At 38.3% G+C, this 27,977-nt stretch overlaps 1 protein-coding gene across 5 annotated transcripts in view; it reads right to left on the reverse strand.

The window, feature by feature from the left end:
* The window catches only part of ZNF704 (zinc finger protein 704), a 130,456-nt gene that overhangs the window by 87,905 nt on the left and 14,574 nt on the right, over positions 1–27,977 (reverse strand). For all 5 annotated transcript variants that reach the window (XR_007900282.1, XM_051770289.1, XM_051770280.1 and 2 more), the window contains exon 2: positions 23,489–23,736. Coding sequence is in view for 4 of the 5 variants with exons in the window: in XM_051770289.1 (XP_051626249.1) it covers positions 23,489–23,736 (248 nt within the window). In the remaining variant the exon portion in view is untranslated. The remainder of the gene's footprint in view (positions 1–23,488; positions 23,737–27,977) is intronic.

The following is a 27,977-nucleotide window of genomic DNA, read 5'->3' on the forward strand; positions in this document are numbered from 1 at the left end:
GCAGGAGATTTTTATTAAAAATCTACCTGTAGTACCATATACACAGAATACTTTTTTCTTTTCCCTTCAGAGAAGAGGATAGCTAGTGTAGAATTCCATACTTTAACTGGTTGAAGTAATTTTCAGAAAATTTTCCTACTGGGCTACTTTTTTGTGGACTTACTGATAAAAGCTTGGCCTTTGGACTGAGTTATTTGCCCCAGCAACAAGCTTTTTGAGTATTATTCCCCAACAGAACATTCATCTGTTTGTTCACTTTTGGGATATTCAGATCCCAAGCCCAAATCTGAAAGCAGAACACAGTGATATTTGAGTAAACCCAGTGCCATAACTCAAACCCAACCTCTACTTAATTTCAGATTTCCCTGTATTGTATTGCTGTCCTACAGCTACCAAGACAGATGCATCTAATGGAAGTGGCTAAAGTACCTTACATCAGGAGTGAATAACACTATAAGGCTGCTACAGATAGCAGCATTAATTAGGTTTAGAAATACAGAAGTGCATCCTGTCCTCATCTCAGAAGGTAGGTGTGGCACTGAAGGAGAAGGGACAAGGTGTCTATGAGAAACTAAAATAATGTCGAACATTTATCTTGCTTCTTAGAGAGGTCCCAAAGTATTTTCCAGATGCTAGGCACAATTCTGGTCTCACTCTTTGAACACATCATCTCAACCTAGCATCTTAATCTTTAGAAAAATCTGTTAAATGCAGTTTTGAGAGAATTTCACTGAATCTAAGTATACAAAAGCACTAACACCTCTAGCCTGCAGCAGTGCAGGAGTCAGAGTACAGCAGAATCAGTTCCCAGGTACTCTAGCTATTTTCAAATAGCTGCTCTGACCTGCTTGCAAAATGGTACAGTTTTTTACAAAAAAAACAGACTGGATCTCGAGGCATTTTAGGAAGCCAACTTCTTTCACAGTGGGAACAAAACTTTTAAAATCTTTTTTAAAATTTGCATACAGAAAAGCATAACTATCTTCTATTAAACACAGTCAAATTCCTTAAAGCAGCAAAGGGCCAACCTATGTAGTTCTCAGATATTTTCTCATGGCTTATTTAAAAAAAAAAATTAGTCTAAATGTGGTCTTAAGAAAGAGAAGAATGTGTTTGGTTTTTTTTCTAACAGTGCCCAAGTTTTATATTGAAATTCCTATTAGAAATGAAAACCCAGTTATGAAGTGGAATGATACAGCTTTGCCAATGCTACACTGCATCTAAACAAGAAATACATACATACATATACATATTAGGTTTACGTATCACCTTCCACAAAAGGCAATTCAGATTGCTCCTGAAAACTAGTAGTGCAAAAATGTTAAGGAATAGGAATGGGGGGAGAAAAAAATACCTGTTTATCCTTTTGGGAATGGCAGACATGCCATTCTCTAACAACATTGTGGAAGCAAAATAGAGTTCACTCTTTTGTTTTGCACTGATGCTTGTTTTTATTAAGTAGGAGCTCTCATAGGTCTTTAAATAATTCATAATGCAGTGCCTGTTGTTTAGTTCAAGGAGGGAGCCTGGAGAATGTTAATCAAACCAGAGATGAATTGGCACAGCTGTAAATCTGCAAGGCCCCTCCCCGATGAGCTCATCCCCTAGCACTGCAAATTAGAATGACATCACAGTTGCAAAGCTGCGGGCACACTCACACTCCCCCCCTCTCCTCCTCCTCCCCACACAGGATTTCTGCTACTTTTTCACACAGCTTTTTTGCCCAAAAAGCTCATTATACACAGATATATCTAGGTAGAAGGAGCAGAAGCTGGAGGACTTGCATTAAAATAATGGGGTTTGTCCTCTTAGATCTGTCACAGCTCCAGCACAGCCACAAAAGATACGTCTATCTATCTGGAACAGAATGAAACTGCGTATGTATCAGTCCAACTCAAAAAATACTTTAAAAAAAAGTAGAGACATGCCTTAGAATAAGATCCACAAGTGCTTCTCAAAGGACCACTCAATGCTTTTACCTCCTTTTTCATCGAGCATGCAAAACCACTCTTAAAACCAGGTCTTCAAAGAGACATGTTTGTTAAAGAAAATGTGCATACAGCCATACTGTTGAAATCTCTTATTTCTCTAACCCTGTTTCAGTTAGTCATCAAACACTTAAGGTGCAGATACAAAAATATGCAACACAGATGAATAGTCAGAACCTATTAATAATGGGTAATAAACAAACAAAATAGTTAATTAAAAGCCCACAGACAGAAATAATGTATGGGAAAGAAATGCTCTGTCAACAGTTTTGATACTAACCTGCATAAATCCAAGGTGTTTTGTCCATGAACAGAAAGGGCAACTCCATTTGTTTACTCTTATGAATATGCTAGCCCAGGTCCATAGCAAGCTTACTAACTTCAGAAAGTACAGTAAGTATTAAAATTAACAAGCTCATTTAGGTCTATTTCATACTCTCGAATAATTGTTGTTATACTGGATAAGTTTATAAAATTACTGATTGCAGTTGAAAGCACAGCTTGGCTGTCCAACGCAGTCAGCATTCCACTCACTGAAACAAAACTGGAAACATCTCTCAGTCTCAGAGCATCTACTGGTCTGGTAAACAGCCCATGCAAAGATCAGATTTCATTCTTCACACTAAGGGAAGAAATATAAGGAAATATAAGGGAAGTTTTAAACCTTACAATCATGTATTCCTCAGAAAACACACAAAAAATATGCTTCTGGCAATTTTGAAATTTTAGATGCCTGTTTTTGTTATCTTGTAGAAGTCTTTATAACAAAACACTTGAAGTTAACACCCCCAAAGCTAAGTAATGTAGTTTTGATATGCACTTCTTCTCTTGCAGTCTGGATTAAAACCAAGGGACCAAGTTTTTGCTTCAAGTGAGAATGACAGAATGTGGCTGCAGGAGGTTTACAGGCTTGCTAGTTGTCTGTTGAACTATGCTACCTAAAATCCACAGTTTGGAGGAAAAAACAGGCACACAGTGGATTCTTGGCACTGTCTGAGCTTTGCAGACAGCAACATAGAGGAGAACTGAAGCAGTCCCCTGAAGGAAAAGACTGTAGCTTTTTAGATGCACAGGAAAAATAGAAAATGAGAGAAACCAAACCCAGATAGGCTGCAGAAGCAGCACATTTGACAGTGATGAAGGATGCAGGGCAGCAGGATGCATCCAGAAGTCAGTACCACATGGCCTAAGCCAAGATAAAAGCTGTACCACAGCAAGAGGGGCTCCCAGCCCTGCAGGAAGCACAGCTGCTCTGCAAGGAACACAACCAGGGTGTTTTGAAAGTGTTAGAAATGTCAGAGGAGCACTTGAAAATAACAGAAAAAAAGACTTGGTCAGAGGTCATAAGGAGAGGGGTGGTAGAGGGGCAGAGGACCACTACAGCCTGACATGACCTGGCTGATGCAGAAGTAGAGGAGGAAAAAACTCTAAGGTTAGAAGACTTTTTTAGCTTAGAGAACTTTAGGACTGTGACTTTACATAGCATTTTTAGTGTCTAGTACAGCGGTGTTATTCCTGGACCAGGACCTTTTTCAGATGCTAACAGAAAACAAAACAGAAGGGGTTTTTGCTCAACAAACTGTAAAGTAATTTTTCCATTTACAAGCAGGAAGCCTCGTTATTTCAAACTAATACAAGTCCCACACACAACTTCAGATATATCATGAAGAAACCTAAAACATACATGCCCAGAATATAATAAATGCATTAACAAAACCACACTTCAGCTATAGCACTGCACAGGTAAATGCTACTACAAAACACCAAGTCCAAGCAAAAGACAGCAGGCATTCTGTGGTCTCTGTGACCTCCCCCTGGGCCTCATCTATCAGGTGAAGCATTTCCAAGTCCTTTTGGTGAGTGGCAAGTGAAACACCAGAGGCTCATAACACAGGAGAGCACAGTAAGGCCTGACTCCCTCAGAGAGGGAATTTCTGTAGGACTTTGGGACATGTACAAACACAGGATGCCATAAAACACTGCCTGCACTAACACCTTACCTCTTCCTTGAATCTCCTTCTATTCCAAGGAATCCTGCCTATCTCTTCTACGTAAACAGTTGCACATTGATACTCTCAAGGTTTCAGAAAATAAGATTTCAGCAGAGGAAAACAAGTCAAAACATCCCTTCTGATCCAAGTGCAGATTCTGAATCTTGTAAAAAGACTTTGTATTATGAAGAATTGTTTGGAAGTCTCCCATGTAAACATTGAAGTCTTTGGCAATCAGCCCCCAGATCCAAATTCCTTACCTTCATTCTACCACAGTTGGAGGATACATACTTATCCTTCAATATTTACTCTCCTTATAATGTCTAACAGCTTGAACTTCTCCCTTCTCTTCACTCCACCCCCCAAACAGGACACTTTGAGTTAATCTGGACAAAGTCTAACCAGAAAGTTTAGATTAAATAACAGATTGTTTAATCTCTCTATGGCACTACTTTGCCCCAGAAGATGCTAACAAAATGTGCCAGTAATGCCTCTGCTTAAAAAAGTAATTTTAGATTTGTAATTTAGAAAAGAAAAAAAAAAATTTTACCTAAGCTCTTCCATATTTTGTTTCCATCTGCACAAAGCAAATATTTAATGCAATTCAGTGACTAATAGAAAAAAAATTTAGCCTTTAGTGCTCAATAAGCCTCTCCAAGAAGAAAATATATAAATGAAGAGTTACAATATGTAAAAATTCTATTGATATAGAATTTCAGTGGCTTTCAAAGGATGGACAGAATGACAAAACAATGTACAGAATGGCACCTGCTTGAATAGTCAAAGCAACAGATGCACTTTTATTATTTATCCCTAATTTTTTAAAAAAAATCTAATTCTGTAGAAGTTATTCTGAAAATCTATAGAATATAAAACATTTTTACTGGGGAATGTGTACAGTAAGTATAACCTATTTATAACCTTTTAAGAATGGGTTTAAAAACTCTTTATGAAGTACCATAATTGCATACAAGCTTTGCTTATGTGGCTTTTTCATAACGATGTATTTTAATTTACATTTCTTTGATCTGCATAACACAAGCTTAGAGCCAAGGACTGCTGCCAGTTTCTCAGAGGCAGGGATCTAAACTGTTAGATGCAATATGGGCAGGGGCACCATCACCAGCTGCAAAAGAAGGTGCACACCCAAAACCAGAAGTGGTCAATCTGTTGTGTAACATCTGGCAGAAGTGGCACGTTAAGGAATATCTAACAATCTGTGGAATAAATCTGGCTGTGCAAGCCCTGGAAAACATGCAACTGGGTACACAGGAAATATACAGAGAACATGCCAAAAATCGACTTTTTTATAAAATAAGCAGGAAGACTTCAAGAGCTATGACAATCAGAAGTAAATAGAGAATAACCAGCAGAGAGAGGACTATGTGCCAGGTGACAGGTAGAAGAAAAATCATGGCTGAGAACAGTTTTCACCCTGATGTAGGTCCCAGATGTGAAAATGGGGGGGAACAGATCCCAGGGTACAAAACATGCAATCTGTAGGACAAAGCTCAAAGAGACGCTGAGGCAGCAGCAGAAGTGCTGAAATGCCAGTGAACAGAGCAGTGGGCAGAAGGGCTCCCTGGTCAGTGCAGGATTTCAGAAACCATCAGAGAAGACAAAATTGCACCTTCTCAGATGTTTTATTCGGCTGATCTATCTCTGCTTCTTTTGACTAATGGCAGACCATCATAGTTCAAATACAATTTTGTTCTCTTTGGCTCATAAATTTCGATTATGTGGACCGAAAGAGAGGAGTTTATCCGATTGAGATTAAAGTCTTTTAAGCATTTCCACACTAGTCGATCCTTGTGATGGGATGTTTAGTTTGGAGAGTCTTGCTGAACAAAAGTATAGGACTGCAAGAGACCAGCAACCAACCACTGATGCTGTAAAGAGCCACTGGTACCACTGTGACTGACTAACATGTATTTTTCTGCAGCACTATTTAATTTATTTATATATACTTATAAAACACTCACACGTGCTGTATAGCTCACTTTAACTCTTCCATTTTCAGTAGTTCTTCATGAGGCTGGTAAGCGTGTAACTGCAGAAAACAGTACAGGTGCTCTGAACCACTCACCTCCTAGTGCCAGAAAAGTCATCCAGCTCATTCCTCTGGCCTGAGCTGTGGAGACCACCAAACATGAAAATGTATTGTCTTACCCAAAAAATGTACCCTTCTTCTGCTACTTACTTTTTATATTTGGGGTCAGGTGCAAGGGTTGGTATCACAGACACTAAGCTATTCAGAAGGTAAGCTACAATAAGAATGAATGATGCTTTCATTCTTCTTTAAAACCTCAACTGCTGTGAAACACACTCTTCTATTGAAGACCAACCTGACTACAAAATGGGCTTTAAACCAGATGAAAACATAAAAATCTCATTTCTTCATCACTCTGGTGATGAAGATCACTCTATTAAACTTTGCTGTTTAATACCTCATCTGGACTGATCAGAGACTGGCAATAACCTAAAATTGCTATGTGCAGCAGGACAGATAGCTAGAATCTCCTACCAAGGCTAAAAGCTCCCTTGTGTCTATCTAGACAACTCATGCCACGATTTTCAGAAAGCAGATGATTCCGTTTGACAAACTCATGCACAAGTCTCACCACAAAATGCCCCTGACTACTGCAAGTCTGGGTGCTTGGCAGCTTTAAAGCCACACTTTACATGACTTGAATTAAACACCCAAAGATAAAAGGTTTTAACCAAATAAATTACATTTTCAGAATACATGCTTCTGACCATCATTTGAATCCAAATATGAAAACAAAAAAGCATTTTAACATCTAAGAGTAACCATAGACAACCATGGACTTTTTTTTTTTCAAGGGCATTAGGCATACAAGGCAGGAATGGCACAGACTTTTTTGTAAGAGGAGCATAAGATTTTATATGGAGTAGAAGGTATTTTGCTTGGTGTTTCACTTAGAGGTTTTTCTCTATTCAACTCAACTTTGAGGTGAGTTTTAAACAAAGGACCTTAGATGGGAAGTACAAATGGGGCATAAAAGTTACAAACAGAAGCAGCCTGTTGGGAATCAGAAGAAGGAGGAGGGGCAGGGCTGGCAGTCAGGAAGTCTCCACTTCTAATCCTGGTACAGCCCCTGCCTTACTGGGCAGCCGCTTCCTCCTGCTGTATTTCTTCTTGAACATCTTTAAAGTGGTTTTGTTTACTGTTCTGTTAGTTTAGAACATGTTACTCTCTGTACAGCACTGAATCATAAAAATGCTGTACAAGCACTATTATTTTTATTGTCAGCACAGTAGCTATCCTGCACACACTGAAGCAGACTTGAAGAATTTTGAAGATATCACCATTTGAGTAATTATTTTTTTCCCAAACATAGTCATTGCTTTGTGCATGCCTGAAGTTCAGTTAAAAAGCAGAAAACATCAACCCTTCTAAATTACACAGCACACTAATTAGATGCTTAACAGTGCACAAGCATGGAGAAGGGAAAATACAGGGGAAACCATTTGTACCATATGTAGTTGGCAAAGCAGCCATTCTGAGAGTGTTTAATTTTTGGATGCCATGAGTTTCAACTGGGTGACACACCTGAAAATACTCGAAAAATGGCTCTTCACTTTTAACAGTGGGTCATCTGTTCAACCATTCCCAGGTCTAACTTCAATCCAATTCCCACAGAAGACAATGGAAGTCTCATTGCGGGGGGGGAAGAAAGTGATCCCCAAGACCCATCTAAACCACAGTCTTTTTGAATGCACGTCCACAAGGTTTTACAGATACGTATATATTTTATCTATACTATACTCACATACATACACTTACACAAAACAAATGCTTTATCAACACTGTTTTGCTATCTCGAGTTTGTCAAAACCTATCTAGTGCATCACTATTCAAACAGTAATCAAGTTTCAAAGCTGCATAGATGGATGGTTGCCAACTTCCCCCTTCCTTTAGAGTGTAAAACAATGCATCTTCTTTATACCTGCTGTAAACAAACTGCATTCAAAGCGCTGAATCCTCAGAGCAAGCAAGCCTCCCTACCTCCAGCAGTACTCTGGTGCCAGGAGCCTGTGTACATTTTGGGGAGCACACAAGGAAGGAGGTGTGGGCAGAAGGAGCAGGTGAAGCATATTAAACATCATAAAAAAGAGACAACAGTTTAAATCGCAGAGCTAGCAGTGGTGATAAGACTATTACTTTTACAAGTGAATAGTAGATATGCCTTCTCTAAACTAGTTTAGAGTGGATAAAAGCGGCCATCCTTTGGTGGATAAAGTGGCATTTCTGGGCTCCCAACCATGCACGAACTATAGCAGATTGAGTCGGGTCGAAGCTGAGCCCATATAATGCATTAACATGGAAAAACAAATGCTGGATTCAGTTTTCAGACCACGTTACCTCTTTTAGTACATGAAACCACCATCAGCCTCACCTGGTTATTCTACTCACTAAGCCCACACAGGTACCGAACCAGCTGTGGAGCTCCTCTAATCCTCTTCACTACTATTTCACACTCTGTGTTAAAACTATAGAACAGAGGCAGAGGGGGAAAAATAATAATAAAGCCACAGAAAATATAGATGCTTAAAAGGCATGATCAACAAATTCCTCATGAATAACACAGAAACCACATGCATCTTTGGTTCCTGCTTGCAACATGCTCAAGGGTTTTTGCCACCGTGTGTTTCCACTGACTGGCGTCAGTCCCCTTCCCATCCCACGCCATCCCAAATGTGAGCCCCCAGTTTCCCGGAGGGTGCTTCAATCCCTTGCCCTCAGCAAAAGGCCAGAGCCTGAACATCTATGCCACAATGAAATGGGACATGCACCCATGGAATGCTAATTTTCAACTTTATTTATGCAACCTGCATTAAATAGCATATTAAATATGATAAAATGTAACTATGTAAAATGATGGTGGGGAAGAAAAGAAGGAAAGGGCTATAGAAAGAAAAGAAGGAAGGGGTTATATTGTTCTCCATGCCCACTGGGGTGTAGGGAAGATGCAATGCACGCAAAAAGCAATGAGGGAGGTTTTAACCAAGGCAAAAAACTTTAACTGGCAGTAAAAATATTTAAATCCTGGAACTGACTGCCCTCCTAAATGACAATCTGTCAATAGGTGAAGACTTTTAAGAACAGATTAGAGAAACAGTTACCAAAAAGGATAAATACAACTGATTGTGCAAGACCTATATGACCCATGGAGGACCTTCCACCTGTGTTTTTAATATTCCAATGCTATAAATCATATTATGCCATTATCATATCTTTTAAACTACCAGTATAATAAATGAGCAATTACTTGGCATAGATGATGATACAGGAAATCTGGCAATACACCAGAAATAAAACATGCAGTCATGCATATCCTAAAAGATAAGAGTTTGGAGTAGTACTCAGCATATTTTTTAAACAAAACATGGTAGGAGTTTAAGGTTGTTAAAATCTGTTCAAATATTTTCCATTAAAACAACAGCAATTCTCTCTATACGCAAGGCAAGGCTCTGAGGTAGTGACAGCATACCAATTTTCCCATCAGGTTGAACTCTGACATGAAGAGTTTACTCTGTGTACATATACACATATGTTTCAAGGAAAATCTTCACCAATCAGCATCTAGATTTCTGTAATATCTTTTATAAATCCCACAACCTTTCTCTGCAAGTTAGGTACTGCAGGTGACGGTCAGACCTTTTTTTCGTTAAAATCAACTATGGGAGATGTACAAAAGCAGAGCGAATTTGCTTCATGACAGTAAGAGCAGTCCAGTGCACAGTCACCTTGGCATTACTCACTCCATCTCCAGTCCTTGTCCTCCAGAGGTAGCTGCCCTACTAGGTAACAAACAATATTTTCCGAGAGCCTAAAAAAGGGCCTGGTTTCGTGTGCTGGGAGGAACGAAGGTACTGTTAACCCTGTAAAATGTAATTTCCATAACAGATATCCACTCAGGTTTGTGCAGAACTGGCAGAATGGAGGGCTCCTGTAACAGTCTAGAGATAACTATGCACGTTTTGGGTTTAAGTACAGCATGAACAAAAACCAACTCATTAGACTTAGCAGCATATACTGACAAAACGAGTTTGGGAACAGAGGAAATTATCCATCTGTTCATAATGGTTCTTCTCCAGGGTTTTTGTTGTCTATCTTTCACTTGGCTTGTAGGGCTTGGTTTGGGGTATTTTGTTTGGCATTTTTAGATTGTTTTTTTTTTTTTGTTCTGTTTGTTTGTAGTTAAAAAGATAAGCTTCTTCAAAGTCTAGTGTTTTCTTTATGTTGTACTGTTTACAGACATTGGAAACAATTTGTCCCTCACTGCTTACATAAAGAAACTAATGTGTATGTTGCTTGTGGTCTCACCACCAGTGTTACTCAGCAAATTTTAATTATCCTGTTGGTGATTTAGAGTTCTGTAGAAACATATCCTAGCATGTATACACATCTGCCCTTGCTTATTAGTCTGTTAGTTTTGGCTAGCTCACATACATGAATATACTTCCCACCAACCAAAGCAAATTTTGAACTTCAGTCTGTTGTTCACTGTTTTCTCCCAAACAAAAATTGGGTATAATCAGCTTATATAACAAATGTTGATAATTTCACAAAAACAGTAGTGAAAAAATGACGACTAGGTTCATGTATGTAGTTAGCCAGATTTGCTTTTTTCCAGCTACTTCCTTACCTCCATGAGCTTGAACAGCTCTTGGGAGCCTTCCTTCGCAATGTGGTGGGGCAGGCAAAGGTTACCTGGATATTTTCCAGGCACACAAATACACTCAATGTATAATATGAGAACCATGTAATTCCTGAATTCAGCACAATACCATTTATCCCACACACTGTTTAGAGAATACATCACATAAGCATGAGGAGATTTGAGGTATATCCTTTGGAGAGGAAGAAAAATGTTTTCCTCACTGGAACTGAAGGGAATATTTTAGAAGTCCAACTATGAAAAATATAAAGTATTCAAAAGAAGGCAGGTTTGGAGAGTTGCTGGCGTTCTTAAGGGATGGCTAGAGAAGAGGCATACCCCCAGAAGGAACCTGGGGAGAACAAGTGGGAGGAAGAGAATACACAGCGATAGGTGGGAGGTTGTAGAGCACAGCGAGTCAACAGATTTTACAAAGCAGAAGGGCACTCCAGGCCAGATGCTTTTAATTCTCATGACATCAAGGGATACATTTAGCTCAGACAAGCTTTAAGTTTAAAAAGTAGGTAAGAAAGGCAGAAACACACAGAATGGCTCAGTATTTGCCCTCTGATACAGGGATGAACAGAGGGAGAGCTTGTTTTCAGTTTTGAAGTCTGATTAAAGATTTTATCTTCCATAATTCCTGTTTCTGATATATTTGATAGCAAGGAAGTAAGCCATACTTCTAGGACCACCGAGAGGCAAATACCAACAAAGCCAGCAGGACTTTAAATAACACTGATGGTGCTGAAGTACTGTGATTAACTGAAGTTCCTTTATGAGGATTGTATTTTACCAGGCATATACAATAAAAACTGCCTAGGAGCCAGGGTCTCCTCAGTTGTACCCAAGCAGTCCCCTCCATCTCAGGGGGATTTCACCAGTGAAAGGAGGCCAGCATCTACTTCTGTGGAGACTGAGCTGCAACCATGACCCTAAGGGGCAGCAACTGCTGAGACCTCAATCCTTGTCCCACAGAAGGAAGCCATGGCTGTGCTGGGCAGCACTGGTAGGTGGGACATCTACTGAGCCCTCATGGTTTCTTTAACAGCAACTATATTTCTCCCTGGCTCATAAATCCAACTTCCCACTGCAGATTGCTGCCTCTCATATTCCTCTGCCATAATAATGACAGGCAAACTCAACACTGTGAGCAGTCTGGATGTCGGCACAACAGGTTGTCAAAAAAAAAAAAATCCCAAGGGAAAAAAACCAAACAACCAAAGATAACTAAGAACATTTGCTGCATAATGTAATTCAAAGCTTCTATCTGTAGGACCAATACAAGCCATGTTTATTATGTCTTAAATTAAGATGTGAAAGCTTGGTTATGCACTGCTTTATTGTTAAGAATTTATTAGAAGTGTAATGCATATCTAGCTGAGTAAGACCCGTATTACACATTCAATGTAGATTTTCTCTCCAAGCTTCTTACTCAGATCAGAACACAATAAAATGACAAAAATGTGCGTTACTCTGCACATAATTCCTTCAGAGATTAGCAAGAGAAGACTCACGCATCTTCCTTTGTAATACTTTAAATTTCTGTCAACATCATGATAAAATATATACCACAAAATACAAATCAGTGTAACCACAAGCCTTTTTATATGGCATATTTTACAGGGCTTTCAACATCAATTAGAATTTTACTATTGCTATTATTATTCCTCTGACTTAAAAGTACTCTAGCTAGGTAGAAGTAGAAACATTAGTTTATAAAGGTTAAATATCAGCAAGACATTTCTTAAGATATAACAGATGAAGGCACAAGTATGTCACCAAACACATGCTTACCCTCCACTTATATATATATATATATATATATGTATGCATACATCCACAAACATATTATTTAATAGTTACTCTGCACTTACTGTGAGAACTACTCATCTGTAATCTTGGAGTCAAGGGCCCAGTGCATCCTATGAAAGCAACTACCATTATGTAAAATAAATTAAGCAACAGTGAGAAGCAAGGGATACCATGAGGATGCCCCATACTAATAGCCTTGGTATGTGGAGAGAGGAGGACAAATCATTTAGTCCAAGAGGACACTGACATGGGTCCATGACTTCAGGACACAGTTCTCAGGAGTTAACAAGCTAGGAAACAGCAGCCAAAATATTCTTTCTAAATCATCAGCACAGACCTACCAGGAAGTGACATCAACCCTTTTTTTCACACTCACTTCTCATTAGAAATAAATATAAAAATAGGCCCAGCACACTCTCTTCATCATCTTTTCCCTTCTCACCAAGCCAGGTGAGGAACCCCCTCACACCAAGCCATCAGGTGCACAGTGCAGCATGTGGCACTGTGTGTGTGTATAGGAAAGTACTAAATACCCTTTTTAACAGCTCATTTCACTGCCTGCCTCAGCTTAAAGGGAGGAACAAATTGGACATACACACTGAAAACAAAAGAGATCATTCAAATTAAGGTGAAGGGGGGAAAGCAGGCAGACATACACGAGGGAGCACAAGTCTGGGAACACAGTATAGGATGAATGTCCTTCACGTACAAAATTAAGTAAAAAACTACCAAGTATTTTAATGGAGGTTTTCCTGGAGAAAGCATTACCTAAACACAGGTTTAATTTCATTGTAAAGCTGACAATAACGACAGCACGTCTACTGGTGCTGTCACTCTCTGTTCTTCCTCAAACAAACAGTCATGACATTAAGTCTTGAGTAACAAACCAAATTAAATTAGGAGCAAATACAAGCAACAGGTACAACAACTTACAATATAAGGAAAAATTTTTAAAAGCATCAATTGGCTATTGACTCCATTTACCATCTGGAATACTGCTGTTACTATAAAAAAATACAGGTGTCAACATAGTAGCAGCCTCAGTGCAGTATGCTGGTGTTGATGCTGCAGAGGACAATTAGGATTAACGCAGCTCAGGTGTCCCAGGGGCTTCTGGTAGAGTCCTGGAGAGAAGGATGGACAACACTCTGCTACTGTATTTTGACAATGCTGTTCTATACTTTTTGCTCAGTGCCCCAAGAAGGTTATTTTGAAGATGTGGTTATCAAACAAACCATTTCACAGACATAGCCAGTAAGAGAGAATGTTTTATCCTAAAATGAGAATGAATAAATGTTCCTAAACATTGGTTCTATGCAAAGTGTAAAGATACATTTGCTTGGGAATGTTATTTTTAGTAAAATGTCTCATTTCATTTTTTACTCTATGGATGGAAGAGCAAGGTACTGTGGGATGTACTTTCTCTGCCGGGACAACTAACAGCAGAACTTCATATTTTACACACAGCTTCCTCCTTGTCCTCTGAAGATGCTACTACCTCGCTTCTGTTCACTGGGTACCAAGCACACATGGCCCAAGGTCACTTGTCAGATACAGTGTCAGATCACCTGCAGGAATTCTTGTGGTAGAATTTAAAATACAGACCCATGCAAAACTGCAAAGCTCCCTATATATTGAGCTCAACTAGCATACATGAACGACAAAAACTGTTTTTTATTGTTGGCTTGAGAAAACTATAATCAGCTTAACTCTTGTGAACTTCCAAAAAGCAACTGTTCATCCAGGTATGGAACTAGGCTTTCCACAGGGAACAAAAGCCATGCTGCAACTCATATGCCCTACATATGCAGTACCATGTTACCAAGTGCTGCTTCAGTAACAAAATCACAGGGTTTTTTTATTTACAGACCAGCAAATGACCAAAACTTGCAGAGGCTTCATACAGACCTTATGTATCTATAGAGCAACACTTCTGTTCCATCTTTTTCCCAAAATGATCAGGGAGAGGGAAGAGTCATAGCTTATATTAAACCATGCAGATCAGTAAAACCACAAGAAGATGTGGTTCTGCTTCAAATAAAAATAACCCTTTAGAAATAAATGTCTAATTTACGTACATATTCTAATCTAGATATTGTTATTTCAAAGTGATAAGTGTTCCATTCTTTGACAATGCTCCTATTGTCACAAAAACTGAAGTAGTAATAGGCAAAACAGGTATCTGATGCGTATAAATCACCATATACTAGAGATTAGAAAATATGTCTTATAGATATAAATAAAAGACACCTTAAAATAGCCTTTCATCTATAGAAACCAGTTATACAGCTTACATACCACAAGAAAAAAATAGGGTTGTATGAGTTCCATTGTAGTGTAGTTCTCTTAGGGATACAAACAAAACACTTACAACTCGCCCTACACAAGCATATTACTATTCATGGAGAAAAGTCACGCTTTCTACCTCCTTTTTTCAAAATCTGTAAAATTAATGTTTTCATGCAGATGATACTAAAGGAGTTAAGAGAAAAACTTCTAAAAATATTTTACAAATAACAGTCAGCAATACAACTTCTCGCAGAAAGGCAGGCTTCATGTCTTGCTGACCTCAATGATATAACATCAAATACCACTGCATAAACTAGGATATTTTAGTTTTATAGCATTTAAATAAAATTACAGCTATGAACACAGCTATGATGTGGGTATTCTGTGTAACCACATATACGGTAGCCCATTCTTGCACGTTTCGCAGATACACAAGTTACAAACCACAGACCCATTGACTTTTTTCTTTTTCTCAGCACAGATGGTATTTCAAGAGGAATTTTTTTTGTGCCACAGCTAACACGAACCACAAAGAAATTACTCTTATTGAATATTGCCTGCTGTTGAAGAGTGTTTTGAAATTACACTCAATTTTTTAAGGGAACTGAAGAGCTGAGAACAAGCCATGCATTCACATCAATGGCTAACAGATAGAGCAGCAGTGCTGACTGAATGCAGCTCTTCATGAACCAGTGTCTAATGGTTGCTGCAGATTAGGGACATATTTTTCCTCTGTGCCATTTTAGAGGATTTCATTGAAATTTGCTTGGAAATGAGATCATTGTCTGTTGGCAACTTCCATCACACAGATAAAATTATGTAGCACTTTGTCTTGGCTACCAGTGGAAGAAGATTTTAAAAAGAAGTAGTTGCACTTCAATAGATGAAGATAGATCTTTCTCAGCAGTGCTTTGAATATGGGATTTCCTAGAGAAATGGGAAACTTATTTACAGGTGTATGTATACATGCACAAGCAAAGCCTTCTTTTGAAAATAATAATTACCTAAAATAATAGAGACTCCAATGTCAAGCAATACAGCAACTTAGCATTACCACACTTAACTGCACAATCAAATTTTCACACATTTTATTTTTCACTGTGTAGGTAGCTAGTCTACAGTTAAAAATATGGACACTAACACTGGCCAAAAATCCATATGGTTAAAGTCACCAGATGGTGTCAGAAGTTTCCTCCTCTAGCATTAATACTATGGAAACCTGGGAACAATGAACTAAGAGGTCTGTGTGATGACCAGGTGCTACAAAAAGCCCCACCAAACAGCTACTATTTCTTGAGAAGAAAGCTTCATCCGTATTCTTGTTAGGTCTATCACTTTTACATCATGTCCTGATCTCACAAGACCAAGTACAGTAAACCAGGCTCAAAGACTACAGTCACACATAGCTGCTTTTATACCAAATTGTGCGAGAATCACTATGTAATGCAACATTACAAGTACAGAACAGCAAAAGCATTTTGCTTTATTAATGAGTTTCCTATTCCTGCTGCTTTTAACATTACCAGGAAAAAATACCTCAAGAGTAACATTAGCTAATCCAAAATTTACACTTTAACAAGTATACTATGTTGTCAAAATCCTGATGGATAGGCCAGCCAGAGTATCCAAGGCAAGTGGTGAAAAAATAAATTGTGCTGGTGACAGACTGCTGTAACTGTAACTGATTGAATATCATGGGGATGTCAGTAACACAGTCAAGTATGAGATATCTAGACACTCTCAGATCTGCACACAGCACAACACAAAGGAGAGAAATGGGGAAACTCACAAAAGTCCACTGAAAACCAAAGATAGATTATGCACAATTTCAGAGTAAATTTTTCTACAGCTGAGAATGTTACACCTTTTTCAACAAACAATCCTATCCAACGTGTTGCTGTGGCTCTCTGGCAGTGGGGACTTCTGAATGGTAATTCCTGAGTCTGTATCACTCAGCTATGAAACAAAAGCTCAACCATCCCAGCAGTCAGCCACCTTAGAATGGGACAGCCTTACTATGTTCCCCAGCACTCTTGAGACTCGATCCATCTCACCACTTGAAAGGTGAGTTTCCAACAGTTTGCAAGCTGTCAGGAATGCTGTCATCTCTCTCAACATCATGAGAAGCTGGTTCAGCTATCATAGCAACAAATACTATGCACAATCTGGCAAGCAACCTGGAAGATGGCCTTCCAGTAAAATAAGCAAGGTGACTTCTAGAGCTATGGTTTGGCTCTGCAGTAACTACTTGCAGGGTTTTTATTTGCAATTTAATCTACAGTTTTCAACGAAGTTTCCACTACACTGCTTTTGCTGCAGTCAGATGAAAGGCATCTATAGTTAAAAGGATGTATACAGTCCTTCTAGAATGCAAAGAAAACAGCATCAAGAAATAGGTTTTTATTTCAAAATGTGCTAACAGACCAGTTCTCTGATTGCTCTTTGGAGAAGTCTCTTTTTTCTCACTAAGATCCTAGAAGGCACCACACCTTTTTGTAGCAGACCATGATGGCAGTTTACCATCAATATTAAACATAATCAAACTCTAATGACTGCTTGGGTGAAATTCAGTCAAGCTGCACACATATTTAACTAAAGAAGTCTAGCAAAACAAAGCAACAATTTACTACTTGAATAATTAGGTGGTGTGGGTAATTGGAGAAGCTGCTTTCAAACGTATGGTATTGCCAACTATCAGCACTATTACAGAAGCCCTGAAATATGGGAATGACTGTTGAGTAATTCTCATTACAGAAAAAACTATCAAACAACCAAAGTTTCTAACTATCATGGACATAGAGAAAAATGAAATTTAAGCAACAGGAGCACCCAGCCTATAGGATGGTGAAAAAACTTGAAGAAAACCTCACATCTCAATTAAGTGCTTTTGGGCTAGCAGGAAAACTAGAGAACGCAGAAGCTCACAGAGTTAGAGTCAGTAAAGCTGAAGCACAGCTTGGTTTCTCGGCCTCTTGTCTTCATCCAGTTTCACTGAAAAGCCTCAGCAGCCAACAAATAGTTGATGCCCTCTGAAGTTGCCCCCTCTGAAGTTGCCCCATCAATCCCCTCTGCAAAAATTGTGAGAGATATAGGAAAGAAGCTCCCCCAGCTGAACTAAAACAGATGGAAAAGAATAATAGAAGACAATCTCTGAAAAAACACCACCTCTGGATAAACAGAAAAGCACAACTTGATCATCAGGCTCTTCCCTCTGCAAGCAGATTGGGAAGTCCTCCTAGTGAGGTTATCATAGTTAAGCAGATACTGCTTTTGATCTTGGAGTCAGGCTCCTGGAGATTTCTGGCTAAGAAAATATGCAAATGTTTCCACTGGAATGCATGATGCATAATCAGTCATGCCCAGCAGGCCTTACGGATCAACAACACACTCTCTAATCAAATGGCTGCCCAGAGCTATGTTCCTGGAGAGACCAGGCAAGAAAATCATTTAGGAATGAAAATACATCACTGTCTATACTGTTTCTTTATAATGACGGTCAGAAAACATGGCTGCAACTCATTTTGCCCCAACTTTCTGTAGCTATTCTAGAAGATCTAAAGAGGTAATGTCAGAGAGAATTCCTAGAGATATTTATTTCAATTATTTCACATATTCTTCATTAAATTATAAACTAATTAGTAGATAAAATATAAGTACATGAATAAAAATTATTTTTGCAGTAATTGAGCAGCTTTTTCAATATAGAAACAACTGAAGATAGTAAAATCCAATATATTGTCATGGCATATGTCACTTCTTAGTAACAGTGAACCAGAAGAGCACAAAAACTAGGTTTTAAGCACAATAATTATTTTAACACTATATAAGGAAGTGCTTAAGCAGCTGAGGTTTAGCATTGGTTTGTCCTTTAAGAGCAAAAAAAATATAGAAAAAGGTAGTTAGAAAGCTTATCTTTTATTCTTTTTTTCAGGGACAACACAGTACAGTAGGACTGGGGAAAAGAAGAATGATGTGATATGGTAATACAAATTTCACAATATTTTGAGGTCATCTAGCAAAAGGTTAACAAAAGCAAAACTATTCAAACATTCCCACCCATCAGAAGGATAGAAGTGATGTCTTCCTAGTTCCTTCTGGGACACCCAAAGGACACCACTTATGACACTAACGCATTTAAGTTTTCCTTCATTTTGAAGGGTTTCCAAGTACCACTCATCAAAATACTTCTGTCTTAAGGGTCCTTTAACCCCATCACCATTTCCAGACATTTACTGCCACATATTACTTTAAAAAAGGGAACTTCATCCCTTGTTCTCCATTGCTCACTCTTCCATTCTTATTCCTCCAAGATGCAGAAGTCGTTCCCTGTGTATGTGGCCTGCACTGGGTCCCTACTCACACACTCACATCCCCTGTACCAGCAGTCCAGGCTTTTTCACATCTTTCTTTTTGACTTTCTTTGGAACTAAGTCTGCATGATGGTAAGTAACCGGTGAAAATACAAATAAGCAAGAAGGCTCTGTTAACTTCCACACCGCTGCCTACTGGGGACATCATCTCTGATTATATCTGACCTCTGCAAATGTAGCTGCCTGAAACACTGGTGGACCTGGGCTTGTTTCTGCCCACCAGACAAGGTGATTAGTCCCTCAGTGACACCGTCTCTTTACGAAATGACCTTGCACTACTCAGATTCGTGCATCTGGCTGTGTTTGATTGCTGTTTGAACTGGAGGTCAACCTAAAGCATATTTTCCTCTGTTCTACAGATAACATCTCAATTCTCACAGATAATTGCAGTTCACAGTTGAGTGGTCAGACCGCTTTCTCCAAGACTGCAGTCCTTTATGCATCAAAACTACCAATAAATTTACACTTTAAAGGGAAAGTAAGGAATTCAAATTTCCTTATTATATCAATTCATTTACTCAAGAGTTTCAGAAGTAGGAAAGCTATTTAACTCATATAAATTTTGTTCCAAACGACCAAATGAAGAAATACGAAAAGGGAAAGACTTAATGCTGTCAACCTGTCATTTCATTTTTGCATTCCAAGCATAAAAATCAATAAGAAAAAGTCATAGTCTCCTCCTGTTTTAATCTAAAAGATACTTCCAGTAGACCACCTAACATAGAGAGAAAGGTCCACAGTACTTTTGCAAGATGAAACAGAAAATATAAATAATGAACTTAAAAATGTAATTTAATTTCAATCTTAAAATTCTCCTGCATACAATAATATATTTATTTAAGGTCTGCTGCACTTAACTGACACTATTACATTAAAGAGCTGTCCTATGAAGCACCCTGAATACGTCACAATTTCGATGGTAAAACATCTCCTTTGTGCAGCAGGGACTCCAGTTCAGGTACTTCTTCCAAATACAACAGCAGAAGATCCTGAACCCACACCTGCCAGGCTCCAGGTAAGTGCATAACTACTGAGTTATTAAATAGTATGGATCTACCCCTTCTCTCCAGATATCATTAAAAGCCAAAACTCTGAAGTGTCCTTTGTTTCCATTGGTTTCCTCTTCTCCTGCATGTGCATATCAGACTGATGTAGCACATGTAGAACATGTGCCACCTGCTCTACAGTTTCATCTCCTGTATTTTCAGAACACCTGACTACCATTCACCTAAAATACTAGGACTGAGCTAAGATATTTTCACATTTCTAAAATTTCAGAGTCTATAAGCAATAACGAAAGCCTGGCAACTGAATGTCTCAAACAAACACTTATTATGCTGGTGTTTTCTGAACTGTTATTTTAGATACAGTACCTCACAAAGATTTCCATTCTTATTCACTGAGACCCTTAAAAACAGATAAGAAAGGATGGACTTTGTTTCATTTTGTGGTCAAAATGAAGCATGTTTATCCATGCTCTTACCAGCTATTTTTGCAAATACTTTTTCAGAGCTCTCTTGGAGATACTCATATGCCCATGTTAATAAGAAATCTGCAGTTTGGTAAACTTCTATCCCAAAATCACTTAAATATTGTCTTGGGTTTAGTGGGATACTGTAAAATTTAATGTTACCCTTTACTTCAGCATAAGAAGTGAAAGAGTAATCCCCTCAGCTCCACTAGGGTTTTAAAACAAAATAAATAGTAAGCTTCATTTCTATAGCATTTTCCTATTTCAAAATAATAGCTGAATTTTTTTTTGTAAAGAGGGTGTATGTAGCAGTAAGAAACTGAAGACCATATTAAAGCCCTTATTTCTCCCATGCCTTTTTAAACATCATCTGATTAATTCAAGATGATCTTCCACAACTGATTGTGACCAATCTGCAAAGGTAGATGGATGTTCCCATCAGAGGAGAGGACAGTCAATCCAACAACTCCTGCTAGGCAGCAAAGGGAGGAGGAATTCACCTCTGAGGAACATGCAACTCTACCAGCACAGTTCTACACAGAAGAGTGGAAGGAAGGACGCAAGAGAATTTCAAATGCATGGACTCTTCTTGGAGAATATGATTTAGAGATCAAACTGTGCTGCAAAGGAAGAGAAACCGAGCACTTCCTTCATTACAACAACAAATATTTAGGAAGATCTCCAAGCAAAGGTTTAAGTGTTCTTCCTGTCTGTTATGGACAAATGGCTCAATAGCTCACCTCAGATTAAAAGCAAAACTTGACCCTGACTGCAAAAATGTAGCAAGAATGACCAAAATGTTTATTATGCTATTGAATTTAGACTCTAAGTTTGTTTTCTATTTCATTCTCTAATTCTCCTAATTCTGGAGCTCAACCTGGATGTCTGAAAACATGCAACAACATAATATGGTAATTTTTCTGTTCCCAACAAAATACAGAAACAAAGAAAAACTTTAGAAGACATCTTTGCAAATGAACTTACATTCTATCATCAAAAGTAGTCTGTGCTCACAACTGGTGTCACAATTACCCTTAAGAAGGCATTAAAGATATTTATTCATCCTCTTTTCCAGCTCATTCGGGAAAAAATATCCATCCCTCCAAGGAAGGATGATCTTGCAGCTATGGGAAATGGGAGCTCGACTAGTACTTCAAGTGGATTATCTGCATGAAGTCACACAAAAATATACTTAAATCTTATACTTTATCTGTCTGAATTGTTAAATGGAAATGCTAACATATGGTTTGAGTTGGCCTGGGTGACTTCCTGAGGTCCCTCCTGACCTAAATTTTCTGGTGATCCTATTTGCTTTGAGACACAGAGGATGAATGAGAAGGGCACTCAGACATTATGGGGCTGATTAATGGGGAAAATCTCAGATAAGTATCTTAATATTTTTATGTTTTTAATGCATAGCTTTTTACTAGATTTTTATGGAAGGAAAATCTTGTCAAAATGCTCATGAACTCTGTGTTTTTCAGAAGTGTCATCTATGAGATCCAGAGGAAAACAACATCCTGTTCTGGATGATATGGCAGAACCTGCTGGTTTATGTTGTTTTTTTAGAAAGCCAACAAACTGAAAAACAACTAAGCATTCATTTTGACTACAAATTTTTTAAGTGGCACTATAAAACCAAAAAGCCTTTCACTGAATATTATGTGCAAGTTAAACTCCCAGGCAGGTTAAGAAAAAAATCTTTGCAGACAGACTGATGCCAACATGAAATCATGAACAAAAAAAAGAAGCAGCACTTGTCATCTTGCAATGCAGATCATCCAATTTATTGCCAGTTTTTCACCAATGATAGAAAAGATTCTGTTCAGCATTACTGGATATGCTTCTTTATTATATTAATGTTCAGCATTTCCTTGAGGAGTCATTCCCTTTCTCTTTCAAAGCAGTAACGTCTTTCCAAGAAGTTCAAGGTTCTAGACTCTGTATTTCTGAAGGGCCTTCACTTTAAATCACTGGCCAGTATTAAATTCTCAGTTTCTCCAGATTATCCTTCTCTCTTACTACTATTCCACTTAAATATGAGGAAGAAAAAAACCCAGATAAATATACCTCGACTTTCTTGCTGTGATATATGTCAGGCTCAGATTAAAGAACAACTATTTTTTTCAAAATAATTCACTATAAATTGAGTGTAATGCACAAATGCAAATGCTGAAGACACAAACATGTATGTGCATTTACAACAGATCCTCAAGGAATTAATTAAGAAATTAAAGGAATTAAAAAGCAATACCAAAATCCCCAAATCCCCCTTATGCATAAATTTGATTTCCCTGCACTTTTCTTTCCTCACCACAGTTTTCTATGAACCCATTTCCTAGATCACATTATGACCCAGAAGTATACCTGTACAAGGATATAACAGAACATAAGATACCACATCCTCACTATGCACTGCACATTCCCATAAGTATAAAGCGCTTGCAAGCATGACAGTAAAAATATTTTAAAAAATAAATTGCTAGCAGGTAAGATGTTTCTGTGTCTAATGCAGAAGATTACTTCTCAGGGTGATGCTGGGTCAACAACCTCTTCCTCTTAAGATACATCCTCTTCTGCAATTACCTCAGTTACAGCAGGTTCTAAAAGCAAAAACATTAAAAAAGAAATACAAAGTCCTACTCTGCACATGGTCTCAGTTTCTGCTACTAATGTCTTTAATTTTCTAGCAGATCTCTCAAATAGGGGAGTTGTGAGTGACTTAGGACTGCCTGGGCACGAATACTAGTCTTAGCAGTTCGTAGTGCTATTTACGAAACTTGCATCTAATATCCCATTAAAAAAAAAAAAAAGACATGGAAAAAAGGGAAAAAAGCTTAAAAGAAAACACAGCAAAAAAACCTCCAACTCTTCTTACCTTGCTGGAGGCACATCAATATTTGAAGAAACAACCTTGCGCTTCTGTTCCAGAAGACAAACAGAACGAGTGTTTTCCTTTTCATACTCATGAGCTCTATTTAGTTTTTTGGTCTCTGCTGTTTTTAAATCTTCCTCCTTTGTGGTAAACAGGAGAAACTGTTGGTCTGGCAGTTTTTGACTGATGTCACTTTTTACATCCTCCTGTTGAAATGCAGGGAAGGTCATTTCACGCTTGATGTTGGCTGCCTGAAAAATTGAAAGCAATTATTAAATTTTCCTCTAATTCTCCTAAAATGTAAGGGGGGGGGGAAATCCAATACCCACAGGCATTTATTTCTAATTAGTTCTCTGAATTAGTGAATACCATTTGTTTGCCCTTCATAAATTCAGACACTGCCATTAAGTTCTCAACAGTGCTGAAGACTACCCAGGAAAACAAGCAATTCTAGTCCATTTGATAAAGCAATCATTTACCTCTCAATGTTAAATGAAAAAGGTATTTGAATCAGTATTTGAATTAGAATGTTGGAAACCACATTACATACAACATATCTTTAATGTACACACATCCATGCTGCATAACTATGGAAAAGAAATCGTAGCTGCCCTCCTAAAATTCCAGAAAAAAGTCAGACTTTATCCACATAAAAGGCAACCAAGAAACTAAGGTGCTTCTCAGAGCCACTTACTGGATTCTTTTGTAAATGAGCGTTTCTCAGGAGCAGAAAAATAATTTGCTATGATCCAACTCAGCTGTCAGAAGGCAAAGGGGAGCGAGTGATATCAGCAGGATCTCCATAAGGAGCCTGTCCAGCAATGAGGAGCACTCTCTGCTTACCAGCACTTCCCAGATCTTCAGGTCTGCTGCTTCCCATAAGCAAAGACTACCAAAGCAAATAGGTAACTTAACAAATACACTACCTCTCTGGACTACAATGCGTTGGTGTTTATAAAGCAAACTATTGCAGGGTTGCACTGAAGAGCCTGGAAAGCCATCAGAACCAAGCCACTCCATCTTCCCAGCAACCAAAACAAAGCCCAGGATCTAGATTTTCCTCTGAAATGCCGTTTCCTGGCCAGCTACACTCCCCAGCTTCATGAAGGCAGGCCCATCTGGCAGACAATGTCTCTACCCAACTCAAACAGCCAAGCAAAATATGGCCTGGCATAATGGTCCACCTTGAACAGAGGCACTTCCACGCAGGTAGTGCCACATACGCTATCTCAGACAAATCCAGGCACCTTCTAGGACTGGCAAAGTGGATTTTCAAATACTTGTAAATTATTGCTGATCTTTATGGTAGAGATATCCATGCTGTGTTGCCCTCAGATAGTAAGAGCATCAATAAACTGAAATTCCTACGTCAACTCTTCCCCCTTATTCCTCCTTTTCATCATCTAAAAAAATTATTCAATGTCCCTATGTATATATTTATGCATAAAGATATATTCCTCCCTCCATAAATCTCTCTCCATAAATCTTTTATATCTGGCAGGTATAAAAATGGTGCAAACAATTTTAAGTTCAAAGGAAAGACATTCTTGCCAAGGTAATTTTGTTCTGTTCGGTGACGTATATTGAATCACTAACGCATAAATACTTAAGGCTGATGATTTAATTGCTTCTAGTGCTTCCACTGAAGGGCTTTTAGCAGTTTCTTCAAGAACAAAACAAGAATTGTTACTTTATGAATGTAAATAGTAGAAAGAATTAGTCACTTTACACTTCTTCACACACAAACAGATGACACATTACTGGGAAAATCTGTCTGGAAGACAAAACAGTCAGCATGTGATCATACAGAATTAGAAGACATATAAATAAGATAAATTTAATTCTGATTTAATTTATTTTTTAAAAACTTCTTAGATTCACAATAAGACCTTTTCTCAAAGTCTGAAAATCCTAACACATATGGAGATGCCTTCGACTTTCCTGAAAATTGACTTAGAAGTGATGTCCTGAAGTAAAAAAAAACCCTGAAAATATCCAAGTTCCAATATCCAACTCTATAAGTGTCTTCAATTTATAAAACTGTAGTGTTTTACTCAGTTTCAGCAAAAATACTGTGTCATACATTATTGAGTTTTCTTTACAGACCTAATAGTGAGGACAGAAGGTTGCAGGCTTAGACTACAGCTAAAGCCTAAAACATAAATAACAGAATGTTTGTACTGTGATACCAGATAATTTGTTCTTATATATCAAATGTATCCACATCCAGTTCAAAATACATTCAAACAACACCTTAGTTTTTCTATGTCAATGTGCCCTAATTAATAGCTGGCCCCATGCAGGCATATGGAAGTCAAGAAAGACAGAAAACAAAGAAGCAAATGCTGAAGTTGCAGAGCTGCTGCCAAGCAGTTTGGATTCTTGGGCTAAATGGCCAGAAACAGCAGAAGACCAAACCCATTGCTTAGACTAACTCTCTTCCTTTCCTTCAGTTCTCAACAGATGTTTGGAAATATCAGCCTCTTTCTGAACTTTCCCTTGAGAGCGACTGCATATAAAGAATCTTTTCTGCTTTAGAAGCAGATGATCATGAGAGAAAGCCAAGAGTTCCCCTTGGTGGGCACTCTCCAGTAGCTTTCTCCTGCTCCACAGGCAGTTTTTCTATTTTAATTCATCTATGTCTATGGAAGCCATTTCCACTTGAGATACCTGCCCTGTCTGGAAGGGTATGGGAAGTCTTTTGCCAGAAATACAACCATCTACACAAGCAGCCATTGATGTGGGGAGTGCTGAGGGCCTGATCACTTGAATGATCAGGCTCCTCACTTTCTGGCAAACACACCGATTAACGACCAGGACTCCTTTGATTTCAAGCTCTCACAGTTCCGAGATTAACACGGAAAATTTCCAATATATTTTTTCAGATAAACTGACTGTCCTGTCATATCTTATCAGTAAATTTTTTTTCCACAGATCCTTCATATTCTTTTAACCTCTTTGAGGCTTGTGGTGGCCCTTTAAGTCCACAGTGTTTCAGCAAGAATTTTGTGGAAGGTCTAGCCCAACCTGACAGCCTGTCTTACAGACAGACAGATATTACCACTGTAACACCAGTTATGTAACACCAATTTATTTCAGTTTACTGCCAGTACTTCACATTCTCTCTCCTTTGCTGTTCTCGAACTTTGACTCTGTTGTTCCCTAATGGTTTGGCTTTTCTTGTCATACCTCTGGAATTGCCACCTTATCGCCTCCAGTATCAACTGCTGATAAAAACTTAGGTCTTTTTCATACACTTGATGAATTATCACTCATACAAGCCACTTTATAATAGGTTGCTTTTCTATGCAATTCATTACGTATTTCCACCCTTAAGCCATCAGCAACCTTCAGTTTATTTTCAGCTGAGTCCTTTGCAACCTGGCCTGGGGCAACCAACATCACTTGGAAGTTCAGTCACAGAAACAGGAGTTATAAACCACCAGCAAATTTTAAAAAGTAGTTTTATTTCTCTCTGCAGTTACCCTCACCTGCCTTTGACAACTTCCACCACTACTGGGCAAGAGAAACTTTAGTTACGCCACCACTTGGAAGCGACAGCTCAGGATTACCTGTGCCTTCTGCGCTGAAGCTCATGCATGGGGCAGTGCCAGAGCTGGGGTCTGATGTGGCTTTACTCCTAAGTAAAAGCCACTTCTTGCTTTGGTTTCTAAGTAAAAACTTTATTACAAAAGCCTTTCAATTCCTGTTTTGAAGTTGTCAAGACAATGGTATATATTTAGATTGAGGGTTTTATTTTTAAGCTACAGTTCTTGCTTGCTTCGCTATTATTAAATGGCAAAATTTAATACTCTATGTGACAGCTAAATGATTACCACAGTTAATATTTTCAGAAGTATATTAATAATTTTTCATTGCAAAAACCATCCTTAACTGCCTATAGAAATTTTATTTGGTGGTATCTTGTCATAACCAAATTGCTAGTATTGAACGCCACATGCCCCAATCAGGACCATGTATTGCAATGTAAGTCCTGCCCTAAATGAGCATGATTGACACTGACACAAATTCTGAGGAATTTAAAGAAATTTTTCTTTATTCCTTACAAAGGATGTACAGGTTGCAATTTTTTAGTAGTTTAGGCCCTAACTTATCTGCAGTCAATTTCTGGTATACCCAAAAGCACATCCTGAGAAGATGCTGACGTTGCAGTCAAACTTCAGTCTTCTCCAATTTCACTTAAATTTCAGCTTAGATTTTGCCCTGAACAGCAAAAAAAATATCGATCAAACAGACAACTCAGCCATTGCACTGCCTATTCAAAGGATCAGCAAACACTACAATAAGAAGACCTATCACATTTATATGTAAACACAGAGACTTAGATTTGACAGACTATGTATGTCATTCCTCGAGTACAACCTGACCGGACTTTATCATCTTCCCTTGCTTATGGTGCATTGCTGCTTAAAAATTGAAGTAGGTTATTTTCAAACAGTTCTCTAGCCTTTAACAGGCATTAAGATGTCTG

Source organism: Manacus candei, unplaced genomic scaffold (assembly GCF_025592945.1).
Source record: "Manacus candei isolate 608988 ecotype Guabito, Panama unplaced genomic scaffold, ASM2559294v1 h1tg000008l, whole genome shotgun sequence".
Taxonomy (NCBI): domain Eukaryota; kingdom Metazoa; phylum Chordata; class Aves; order Passeriformes; family Pipridae; genus Manacus; species Manacus candei.